General features: G+C 40.4%; 1 protein-coding gene across 2 annotated transcripts in view; it reads left to right on the forward strand.

Moving 5' to 3' along the window:
* Window positions 1-13,061, forward strand: part of ITGA2 (integrin subunit alpha 2) — a 105,649-nt gene that overhangs the window by 88,819 nt on the left and 3,769 nt on the right. For both annotated transcript variants that reach the window (XM_048224317.2, XM_026510678.4), the window contains 6 exons: window positions 1,848-1,950; window positions 3,901-4,011; window positions 4,951-5,055; window positions 6,853-6,966; window positions 10,009-10,098; window positions 12,523-12,639. In XM_048224317.2, coding sequence (XP_048080274.2) covers window positions 1,848-1,950; window positions 3,901-4,011; window positions 4,951-5,055; window positions 6,853-6,966; window positions 10,009-10,098; window positions 12,523-12,639 — 640 coding nt within the window. The remainder of the gene's footprint in view (window positions 1-1,847; window positions 1,951-3,900; window positions 4,012-4,950; window positions 5,056-6,852; window positions 6,967-10,008; window positions 10,099-12,522; window positions 12,640-13,061) is intronic.

Consider the following 13,061-nt stretch of genomic DNA (forward strand, 5'->3'; position numbering starts at 1 on the left):
TTTTAAAGAAAGACATGGATAGAAAATCCAAACACTACAGAAAGATAGACAATGAAAAGTGAAGTCATCCCTCCCGCCCCTCTGGCCATTCCGGAGATGACTCAGCTATTTTTCAGAACACCTTCCAGATGCGAGATTTGTCTGTCTACCAGGATATATGCAACACACACACACTTCCCTGAATGGAACGATAAAATCCTTCTCGAACCTTGCTTTTTATGTAATCTTAGAGAAGTTTTTCTATCAGGACATACAGATCTAACGTATCCTATTCCTGGCTGGATCAGATGTAACCAGTTCATGATTAATAAGATAGTTGATTGTTTTGCAGATTTATTTTGTTTAACCATCACAAGTACTGTAAAAAAAAATTTTTTTTTGAAAACTTTTTGAAACAGTCCTACCCAATCATTGAGTGTATCCCTTAGCAACCACTTTGATAAATGTGCAGTTATACTGTACAAATATTAGGGGTGGAAATCATGATGATAGACTTATTTCTAAAACAGGAGGCCCCTGAGTATAGCTAACTGCTCATAAATACATTGATCATCCACACTTAAGTAACTTAAGGAAAACTTAAGTAACAAATGGAAAAATGTCGGATTGCTTTAAAATTCAAAAACAGAAAATACGAATATAGAAACTAACTCTTCTTAGGGGCTCACACAAAGGTCTTCTGGAAGGTAAAGGGACTAACTCATGCAAATACAGCCAGGCTTTCTGTTTCAAATTCTAGTCAGTGTTCCCACTTTCCATGTGAGGCTGACAAATCATTGTTTCCTCTCATCTACATAACCTTGACAAATGCCACATCTATTTGAGTCTCCTAGGACATATTTTCCTTTTGAGAATTTGGAAAAGTTTTTTTTTTTTTTAAAGCATTAAAAAAGACAGGAGTTTCATAAAGAAGCCCAAAAACTATCTCAGAAAATGTCCAGTTCAAAAAAATTTTTTAAGGAAATAGAATCAACATCTGAGAATTATGATACACTGTCCAGGGGGAAGAAATACTGCTTTTCAGACTCCTATGCCTGCTACCGACCCCCTCACAGTCCCAATGAAGTTATCCTGTTTGAATCCAGCCTTAGTCCCAGAAATGAGTGAGGAGGAGAGGGAAGGGTATCCAGTTATGAGTGGTCCTGTTGGCGTTCCTCTGACCTGGTGCTCACTTCACTTGCAAACCTTAGTTGGCAACCCCAGGCAAAGAGATCAAATCATCTGATACCTCTAAGTTTAGTCTAATAAAACCTCTGGGTCAGCCTTCATAAACGTGGTCTCCACACTAGTCATGGAAACAGACCGACCAACCTCAATTCAGACCAAAAGCATCAGAGTTGGTTTGGAACTACAGAAGATAGGGAGAAGGAATAACAAGGAAGATGTATGCCCTCTCTTACAGGCATCCAGTACAAAATACTGCAGGAGCTAAAACCCAATACCCTATCATTGCATTTCGGCAGTGATGGCAAATCCTCTGGCTTATCAATCCAGCCATCCGATCAACAAGGAGCAGGTGTGCACTGCCCTAGCACACCAGTTGGTGTAATAGCAGTCTTGAGTTCTGTCAGTTTTAAAGTGATGCATTTGCACTTATTTTAGAAACCTTACAACTGGTAAACATGGAACACAAAGAATCTTATGGAAAGATCATGAAGGGATATGTTTTTAAAGGAATTTGTTTTAGTCTTGGGAACATTAGCCTCTAGGTAGCACTTGTTTTCAGGATGTTTTTATACTAAATATAGACACTTGTAATATAAGCTAGCAGATATTTAAAAGAAGTATTAAGCTTCGAGAACAACAGCAAAACTAAAATATTTGACTTTACAAACATCATCCAACAGATTCACCAACATAAACTTTTATGAAGTCTCCTCAGATGGGAATGTTCCTTCTATCGTGCACAGTTTTGAAGATATTGGTCCAAAATTCACCTTCTCCATTAAGGTTGGTAAGCCTGTCATAAGAATACTAAGTCAGGACCAGGGGCGGGGGGGTGGATGAGACCAGGAAGAGAAGTGAAAAGCTGAACTATACCAGTGCTTCTCAAACTTGAGTATGCATTAGAATCACCTGGAGGAACATTAAGACACATGTCATGGGCTCCATCATCCGAGTTTCTGATTCAGTAGGTCTGTGGTGAGCCCAAAAACGTGCATGTCTAACAAGTGTCCAGGTGTTGCCGATGCTGCTGGTGCTGCTGCTGTACTTTGAGGACCACTAGGGCTCTCAATACATAAACAGCTGGGCTTTGTGCATAGCTACGTGTTCTGAGTAAGAAACGATTGATATGTTTTGGGTTTTTAAAAATATTTCACAGAGTGAGAGCACAAACCAGGAGACAGAGGGAGAGGGAGAAACAGGCTCCCCGCTGAGCAGGGAGCCCGATGCAGGGCTCAATCCTAGGACCCTGGGATCATGACCTGAGCTGAAAGCAGATGCTTAACCGACTGAGCCACTCAGGCACCCCAATAATTGATATATTTTGAAAGCAAGTGCTCAACATTAATCAACGAAGTGTTAATATAATGGTATTACTGTGGGCAAAAGTCTCTGGAATATAATTAAAATGTCAGTTTATCCTTGGAGACCACTTCTACTTGAGAAGCTAACCATTTACACACAAATACCTTCAGTCAGTTTGCATTGGCATTCGTAAGCAATTACAATCTAAAGATTGTATCAATTATATAAATTTGTGAAAAATTGCTATTTTATAATAAATTATAGAAAATATGAAAAGTAAAAAGAATTCATCCACTACCTTAAATGAATACCATTTTATTATTTTTTTTAACATTTCCTACTAGTCAGTTACATGGTTACAACCCTGTGATTTGATGATGATTTGATTTAAAAAAAAAAATCTCTAAAAAAAGTCCTGATTTGTGATCCAGATACTGGAATGTATAACATGTGGCTAGTTTTTGGCAACTACTTATTTAATAGGATATTTAATCTGATTAGTAGTAACAATAAAATAACATAGGGTATAGTAAGTATCAGCACTTTGAATCAAATATGTTATGTGTATTAACCCATTTAATTCCCAGCTTAGTTATAAGATTGGTAGGATTATTATTCCTATGGTTGTTTTCTTTTTAAGATTTTATTTTTGAGTGATTTCTATACCCAATGTGGGACTCAAACTCACAACCCCAAGATCCAGGGTTGCACGCTTTACTGACTGAGCCAGCCAGGTGCCCCCCATGGTTGTTATTTAAAATGTTTAATAGGGACACCTGGGTGGCTCAGTCGGTTAAGCATCTGCCTTCAGCTCAGGTCATGATCCCAGGATCCTGGGATCGAGTCCTGCATCAGGCTCCTTGCTAAGCGGGAGGCTTGCTTCTCCCTCTACCTGCAGCTCTCCCTGCAGCTCTCCCTGCTTGTGCTTGTGAGCACTTTCTGAGAAATAAATAAATAAAATCTTTTAAAAAATATTTAACAACCAGAAGGACATGAGCACTGGCCAATTAGATTCCCCACCAATGAGAACAAACGCTGTTCCTGCACATAGCCACTAAGTTGCTGATTATTTTTATTTTACAAATGTGGAAAACTGAAGCAAACAGAGGTCAAGTATCTTGCCCAAGCCACACTGCTCGTCAAGGGCAGAGTGGGACTTCAGCCCTGTAGCCCAACTCCACAGTAAGTGTTTTTAACCCACTCCTAAGTCACAAATTACTTACCAGTTCACATTGTAGATGTTGAGATTCTCCACGAAGAGGTGAGACACAGAGGCCCAAGCATGATTCCAAGTAACAAGGCTTACTTTCAAATGGACTCAATCTTACCGCTTAATAGTTGCCTTACATCAACACAGAGGTGATGATTATTATTTTTACAACATGTGCATGATGTAGCAATAACCAGAATGTTTTCTTCCGTACCACGCAGGTCACAACAGGAAGTGTTCCAGTAAGCATGGCATCTGTAATCATCCACATCCCTCAGTACACCAAAGACAAGAACTCACTGATGTACCTGACTGGGGTGCACACAGATCAGGTAAGGACAACCACACTGCTTACAAACGTGTGCACTTTCCATATGGAAATACCCCATGAGGTTAAGGTGATTGTGTCTGATATCTTATGGATGGAAAACTGAGAAGATAAAAGCTATGCATCCTGAGTACCAACTAACTAGCAGTCAGTTTCATATTAGAAGCAGGTTATTGTCCTAAGGAAATAATTATAGGTGGCAGAAATTATTCCTAAAGCTCGGTCTTGGCCAGGTGAAGACCTGACTTTGTCAGCGTACTGTTTCTGGAGAAGTTAGTTGACTGCCACCATGGGAGACCAGTTGGACTACACAGCTGCAATTAGTAGCTGGTCTTTAAGATGCCAGCCTGGACTTTCACCTGGTAGTGATCAACCCTGGCTCCCCATTTTTATCAGCAGGATTTCCTGCCCGGGCTCAGGCCCACCCACAGTTGATTAAATCAGAATCTTCAGGACAAGGCTCTAGCACCAAAGATTCTGTAAAAGCCCCCACCCCCAGGTAGTTCTAACGTGCAGCCCAGGTTGAGCAGCACCGTTGAGCCAAACCCCTTGACACTGGCTCAGCCTTAGTCTGGCACTTAGAGCTGGCTCTCTGGTAGCGTTAGTCCTGTGGTGTGCACAGGTGATGACACGAAATCAGTCGTAAAATGGTCCACAGAGAACCCTGAATTCAGTCTGTCACAGTCTATTATCATTGAAAATGGTCTTGTTACATACGAGGCTGTAAGAACCAGTGCCACCCCAGCGAGACACATCAGGAGGATCTGAATACGTCCAAGTTTACATGAATGGTTACTGGAAGTGGGGCACGGTCGGTGAGGTCAAAGAAGCCTCAAGTCCCTACCCCGCCCCAACATGTGACCATAGGACTTCCTAACATGTTAAAAGGAACATCAGAAATGATTTTTGCTTCCTGAGACTGATTTGATGTCCTTCTTTATAGGCTGGTGACATCAGCTGTAATGCCGAAATAAATCCACTGAAAATAGGACACACATCTCCTTCTGTGTCTTTCAAGAATGAAAATTTCCGGCACATAAAAGAATTGGTGAGGACAGGTTAATGGGGTGACTATTTCTTTGGGTGATTTACTGTTTGTTTTACCTGGAAATCAATGCACTTCTTTTCTCCTATCACCTCATATTACAGAATTTTCTCATTTTGGCTTTGATGGCCTGTATGAATCAAGATTTAGAAAATACTCTCAAATCTAGGTTATTGGGATTATTATGCTGGTACTATAAAATCCATGCACCAGATGTCGTGAAATCAAAAGGACTCCATGTGAAACTGTTTGTATCAGGCACTTTGCCAGCATTGCGAAGAGCCGTGAGGGAACTGAGCATGGGTTTTGAAGATGAAGCTCCTTACGTCCCCCTTCCACATAATCACTGAGGTCTTATTTAGCTGCTAAAATGCCTCTCTGGCCATCCTTGTCAGTTTTCCAATACTTCATTATCTCCTGCTCCAGAGCGATTTGCCTTTCCTTGAGAAAGAGGCTAGTCTAGCATCTGGTGTGGTACTTGGCCCATATTAAGAACTCAAATAGTAAACATGTAGCAAACAGCAACCTTAAACAAACCTTAGTTCTCCTCTAAGAACAACATTGAAATTCTGGTTTTCATTTATTGAAATTATTTTGTGATGGATGGGGGTGGGGTTACAGGAAAATAGAATGAAATAGTTTCTTTTTATAGTGTAATTACAGTGTAAATATGGCTTAAATCTATATAGTACTATGTAAAAATGCCCAGGAGAAACTCATGTCAGGGTATGCCAAAATACACTTCTGAGCATTTTCCTTATTTTTGTAAAAATGTTTTGATTTTGTAAAAATGGCATCTGCTCACTGTGAACAACGTAAAACACAAACAACAAAGAAACTAAGGTCCTCTAGAAATCTAATCGCCGACCACTCAGTATTTAATGACCATCCATCTCTATACCCCAAGTATTAATCCACATCTAGATACATGTATCCCGTTACATAAATGGACCATGTTTTTTTTTTAATAGGTCAATACATCGACTTTTTTTTAAAAAATAGACTTCATGTTTTAGAGCAGTTTTAGGTTCACAGCAAAACTGAGTGGAAGGTACAGAAATTTCCCAAATACCTTTTGTCCCGCCACATGTGGACAGCCTCCGCTCACTCTCAAAATCCCCGCCCGCGTCAGTGGTACAGCTGATGAACCTGCACTGACACATCACCCCCCCAAGCCCACAGTTTACATTCGCACTCGCTCGTGGAGGTCGGACAGTCTGTGGATTTTCACAAACGTATAATGACCTGTATCCACAATTACAGTATCGAACAGAATCCTTTCGCTGCCTTAAAGCAACTCTGCGCTCCATCTATTCATACTTCCTTCCTCCCTAACTCTTGGCAACCATAATTCTTTTCCTGTCAACTTTTTTTTAATCTAAAGAATGCATCTTTATCAATTATGTTTAATGACTAAATTACACAAAATGCACTTGTGCATGAGTATTCAGTAATTTACCTAACTAGTACATTATGGATAAACACAAATTACTTCTTTTGGGGAGGGTTTTTACTCTCAGAAATGGTAATACAACAAGCAGGTTTGACGTACTCTTCCCCACACATTTCTGATTACCATTGTCCAGACGGATGGGAGATAGCTGGACCAAAGGGCATGCACTTTCTACCTTTGAGCACAGTGCCACAACCACCTGAAGAAGGGTTAGAAGGCTCATGAGGCTGCCTGTTTTCCTAGATCCTTCCCAGCATTAGGTTTTATCTATCTTTGTAAAATTTGAGCATTTACTTTTTTAAGCCCATACTAACTCTTTCCTTTTACTATTGACTCCAACCTGAAAGAACTGCAGAACTGCTTCATGTGGTAATGTTACCTGCTGGCTGAAAGACCTTCAGGTCAAAGGAGAGTACTTCCTTAACGTGTCGACCAGAATTTGGAACGGGACTTTTGCAGCAGTAAGTATAAGCTTTACTTGTTGGGCTTATCAATAGCAAGGATGCATAAGGTTTCACTGTCAATAAATTCATATCCGTCGACAAAAGTAGCATTCTGACCGATACAGCAATGCCGGGATGACTCAGAGCAATTCTACCCTGGAAAGCGATAGGCTTCTGATCCCTTTCCAAAGCTTGTCCAACCTGGTTATGCCTCAGAAGCACCTGGGACGCTTGTAAAGCATCAGCTTCATAGACTCCATGCCACCCTACTACATCAGAATCTCTGGGATGTTGTCCAGATCCCCTGTGCTGTCCTGGGGCACAATGGGCCACCTGGTTTGTCTTTGCCCTCGTGCCCTTGATATTTCTGCCTTCCTAGTCACTTCTAACACGCCCAAATCACAAAGTGCACGTCTCCGTCTCCTTCCTTGAGCTCCCAGCTAATTGATCTCAGTCCACCACGTAGATGAATCTAACATAAGGATCTATCTTCCTATATTCGAGCCATGGAGCCACTCTGCTCTCCTGTTTTACCCTTTCTCTGGTGAAAGCCCAGTGTACATCTTTTTTTTAAGTCCTTCCCATCTCATGAAAAGTTTAAAGAAAGTGTCAAAACCATATCAGTGTTTTTTCCATTTGGCAGGTGTGACTCTGCCGTAGTCATATCTGCTTTCAGCTGAGATTTCGGTAGCCAGAATCTCAGTCTGGCATGAAAAATAGAAGGATAGGGCTCCTTAAAGCTGACTACGTAAGTAGCTATTCATTTTATCAACACTGGCTCTGATCCGAGGCAGCAAAATAAAAATTAGTCTGAAACCTCCAGAGGTCCTCGTGGCTGAGGGTTTTTTAAAAAAAAAAAAAAAACGAATAATGAATCCTCAAGGTGCTTACCAACCACACTCTGTTTTCTAACCATTTCATGATCTCTCCAACAACCCCATTTTTCCCTGCTATGGAGTTTTAAGATTAGAGAACTGAATTCCCTCCAAACTTGTCTCTGGAACCAAAATATGAGCCATATTATTGGATAAAGACATAATAGAAAGAGGAACAGTGAAAGGCAGGGAGAGGAACAGAGAAGTGGGAGAGTGTAGGAGGGAGGAACTGGGTTTACTTCTTGCTTGATTTTGTTGTTGGCTACATTTGCCTGCAAGCCTTTCAGACCCCTCTAAATCCTATAAGAGGGGAAGCATGCAGTGAGTTATACCACTGTCCCAGATGATGCAGTTTGGGCCAGGTTTCACCAATTGGTTCTTGTCTCCTTGGATTTGAGGAACAAATGTTTTCCTAGCAACCTTTGCCAGCTGGGAAGGAAAACGGACTGTTGCAAGTCAAAACGCAATCATGCTGGCTCTGTAAAAAGCATCTGGGTTTTCTTGAGTTTGTTTAAAACTACATTATTTTAACTGTAAGACTTTCAGAAGTACCTTCCCAAACGTAGTCAGGAGTAGCAGTTTCATTTCTGGAAGCAAATTTCTGAACTGTATTTATCCTTTTTCAGTGGTTACGGATAAGGTAAAAACCCCCATGAGAGTTATTGTCTGTGGAGTCCACACACCTTCCTCCTCCATGAAAGGTCAAATGTTTATTCCCACCTTGTTTTCAGCTATTTCAACAGTCAAATGGATGTTCTCAGGCCACCTAGGAGATCCAGTGTGAAATACAAATCTCATTTCCTGTATTAGAGTCCATTAGCATACTGCCCTTCAGCCTTCTCCTGAGGTACTGCAAGTGAGCGTCTCCATGATTTCCTCATGAAGTGATTGCTCAGGCCTCCGCATCCATGGCATGGTTGGCTGCCATTTGTAAGGCAGGTGTTACTTCAGTCGCCCAGGTACCCATGGTGTAACTACCACTGTTAACCCTGCAGGATGTCATGTGCACAGCTGTGCGAGGGGGCAGGCTTGGGAGGGCAGGTCGATCAGTGTTGTGAAGAAATTCTTTTTAGTCTGCAGGGACTATGAAACCAGCCTCATTTAATTGCTGCTTTTCTTTTTAAAGGATACCATTATCAACACTGTGAATGTTTCCCCAATAGTATGTGCTTAAGACACAAGGGATCAGGCTTAACTTCTGATGCAATCTTCCATCTTGAGAAAATTAAAACTAATCAGACTGAGCCGGGGGGAAGGGAAATAAATTGCTCACTTTTTTGGATATGCTCCCAGATATAATTTAGCAAATTACCTCACGGAGTATGTTGAAACATGCGCCTTGGTAACCAGAAAAAACTGAATCCTAGTAGCCAGAGCATAGGAAGGCAGTTCTCAAATCTGGGCATTGTATGCTGTTTCAAAGTAAGCATCAGTCCCAACACTTGCATTATAGAAAAAAACAAAATACACATCAATAATGTATCCATTGAAAAATTATCTTTCTGTAACTAGATCCAGGAATACATGTGAAGTTATTTCATATTACAAGGTTACTAGTAACAGCATAAAATGTGTCCTTCCTACATGCCTGCCCCAAATCCAGTATTTTATAGAAACACTTAGATTAGGAAACCCGAAATTACTCATTAGGTAGCATGACAAAAGGTTCAGGGTGTCTGCTGCTGACATGTATGGTCAAGTTCAAGTGTAGTTTTACTGTTTTTATTCTGATTTTCTATTCCATTATTTGACTTACTCAGGTAAATATATAAAACCTAAAGCTTGTAAATTTCCATCACGATGCCAACTTCATAAAGTTTTTAAAAATCTGAACCATGATCTTTCCCCAATTAAAAACTTAATTTCTAAGTCCTTGTTTTCCAACTGTTTTGAAGTTAGAATCACCTGGACAGCGGTTTTAACCTGCTGATGCCTGAACTTCACCCCCCAAGATTTGGTTTAATTTGCGATTATGGCCCAGGTATCCACACGTTTTCAGTTCCCCAGCCGCTTCCCACGTGTGGTCCTACACATACCAGCGATTTAGGAACACAGAGATTCTTGGGGCTTCATAGGTGCCATTTGCTCTTATCATTTTCCACAAGGAAATAACACACAAAACTTTGGCATGTTTATTATTTAACTTCTGTTAGGATAAAACCTATTCTTTATTCTTATGTTCCAGTCAACTTTCCAGACCATACAGCTGACAGCATCTGCAGAAATCGACACCTATAACCCTCAGATATACGTAATCGAAGAAAACACAGTCACGGTGAGCGCATCCTGTCACCCCAGGGGGCACTAGTCTTTGATGGGCATTCGTTTCTGAAAACTTAAGAGTAGTGGTTCTTCTCACCTACACATCTGTACAAGTCTCTTAGTGAAACTCTAAAAGCCTGAGGTTTACTACGTTAGGCTTGTTGGCAAAGTTGTTTTCTACTTTAAAAAGTTCAGTGATATACTCGCCCTCCACACTCCCCCACAGCCCCCAACCCGTGTTGGTGAAGCTGGATCAGCGGGGACAGTCGCTGCAAGACATAACAAAAGGGGCTCCTGCCATTTGTGGCTCCCTATCCAGGCCTCAACCAGCCCACCAGCTCTTCCCTTCTCCTCTTGCTTTCACAGCACAATCTACATCTTAGGCTATGACATTCAAATCATGCTTATTTAAATCATATATTTTATTGTTTAAAGAGAAGTGCTTAAGTATGCTTAATAAATAAGGCATTTATTAAGGGTTTGGGGGTTTTTTTTGTTTAGTATTCCATATAGCTAGATACTGGCACTGTGTGAAGTGTCCATTCATTAGTTCTTATAGTCTAGAAAACTATAAATGTTCCCTTTGATTTTAAAAAAAAAAAAAAAAGGTCTTGTAAAGAAACGTACTTTCAGAGAAAACAAAGGCTCACTGTTCCAAGGGCTGGCACAGGACAACTTTCCTTTGCAGTGAACCTCTGGCTGGAATAGGCCATATTTAGATATAGCGGAATTTCCAAGCTCAGCTAATCTGCTGGGAGAGCCCTGAGCATTTTCCTCCCAATGCTTTTGTTAACAATTGGAAACCCCAGTTTAAGACTCTGCCCCAAGACCAGCCTGGCAGCTGGCCTCAGTCCACTGTTGTAGCCATTAAAAAGCCCATGGCCCTGTGAACTCTGGACCTCACAGCACTGGTGTCCCACTCTGGTCCCAGGGGAAAGGATTCCAAGAAAGGATGCTGTTCGGCCCCTGGCTTATGACCCTCAGCAAAGGCCCACATCCTCTCTTCAGAGGTTGGGGCATGGAAAATCAGAAATGGAGCCAAAGGAAATGTGGACTTCAAATTCAAAGTTATGAACTTAGCAGTACTATAGATATTTAAAAAGTTCATTTTAGAAAAACGTACTGTTCAGACTCTCTGAACATCTGCTGAGGTCTTTATTTTTTTTTCAGAAAGCACTATTTCAATTTTCAATTAATACATATGTCTAACAATTTTAATGAACACTGTAGATTTTTTTCTTGGTTTTCTCTTATCAATACTGATAAATAACAAAGGCCAACTATTGTCTATGAAAATACATTTTGAATCCAAATAATCGGATAATTTTTTGAATAATATTTGGAATCCAGATAATAAACGGGCATATCCCTTTAGGTAGATGAGCAATTCTTAAATTTATTCAAAACCCAGTCCAGTTAAATATGTGATACAAAAATTTTTATACTCACGGATCCCTTTGGATCCATGGACCCCAGGACTGGGAAATTCTGGAATGGAGACTAGAGGTATTACTGCCATTAAGCAGTGAACTATATGAACTCAGTTACTTTATTCCTAAATTATAAAACCTCATTTTAGCTCTTGAAAATATAAATGAAAAGAAATATAATTACCAAAAGGCAAGACAAAAGTTCAGCCCAACTTATAAATTCTGTGACGAGAAGCAGCTTATCTGCCACTGTAATGTAGTGTTAATCAATAAATTGGGTTTTGTCGACTTGTTTTCCCCAAAATGCAGCTCTTAATATTCTTAATATACTTTGTGGAGGAAATGGCAGTGATTCTTTCTGCAATTAAAAAAGTATATATAAAATATATATATATAAAAGATACTGTTTTACCATTAGAACTTTTAGGGCAGTCATTCTATTACAATGTCCCAAAGATTCCCAGAAAGTAGACATAAAGAATCACAAGTAGCCTCAAGGTCAGTTTATCACTGAAAAGATCAACCTGAGCCCTAAGCTGTTACTTCCACTTTTTAACAATCCACATCAGATAACTTGAGTAAGTGAAAGCAATATTTAGGATCCTAGTACAAGGCTGCTGTTGCTTAATCACAAGGGATCTGGGGTGGTTAATTAGTTTAGTCTTCAACTCCCCTCTCCAAGTCTGGACTCCAAATGCTGTCACTTGACAATGAGACTATGCCAGAAACCGAAGTTCCTATTTCATAAATAAAGCATGTGAGGTTGTCAGAGGTGACATACCCACTAAATACACAATTAAAGAGAAAACTTGTATTCCTTGCCTGTACTGTGCAGAAGCGTTTTCCCTAGAAATTACACTGCACAACGTTTAGTTGAGGAATGAGATCATGAGTGAGTCATGTCACCTTTCTGGACCACCACTTATCAAATTAGAGAATTTGACTAGACCATCTCACTTTCGCCGGGTGCTACAGTTACCTCAATTGTTGCATATATACATTTACAGATTCCCATCACGATAATGAAACCCCACGAGAAAGCTGAAGTTCCAACTGGAGTTATAGTAGGAAGTGTAATTGCTGGAATCCTTTTGCTATTAGCTCTGGTTGCAGTTTTATGGAAGGTAAGAAAATTTTCATATTTAAAAACATGAGGCTCCTAAAGACCTTTGACTTAAGGTTACCGTTTGATAAGGAAATTCAATTTTTATATAGTACCTCCTCCATCATAAGAGAAAAGGAAATGCAGATTTATTTGCAAATTCTCCCTTATGTCCTTGAAAGCGATCAGTAAGGATTTTATATACTCGGTCTTGGTCCCCATACTTTTTCTTCTAGCCTGCCTTACGTCCAGACCCCTGGATGTTTTGTTCAGCTGCAAGTACGTAGACCCTGAGAAATGTAACTTTATGCAATTCAGGATTCAGTTCAACTCCCTGGGTGTTATTTCCTCATTGAAAAGCTGATACCAGGTCACAGTCTGCACACCATCCTCTCCCGAGCCCAGAGATTCCCAGGCGGGGCAAAGACACCAAAACAAAAGAGC

Source organism: Ursus arctos, unplaced genomic scaffold (genome assembly GCF_023065955.2).
Source record: "Ursus arctos isolate Adak ecotype North America unplaced genomic scaffold, UrsArc2.0 scaffold_15, whole genome shotgun sequence".
NCBI lineage: Eukaryota > Metazoa > Chordata > Mammalia > Carnivora > Ursidae > Ursus > Ursus arctos.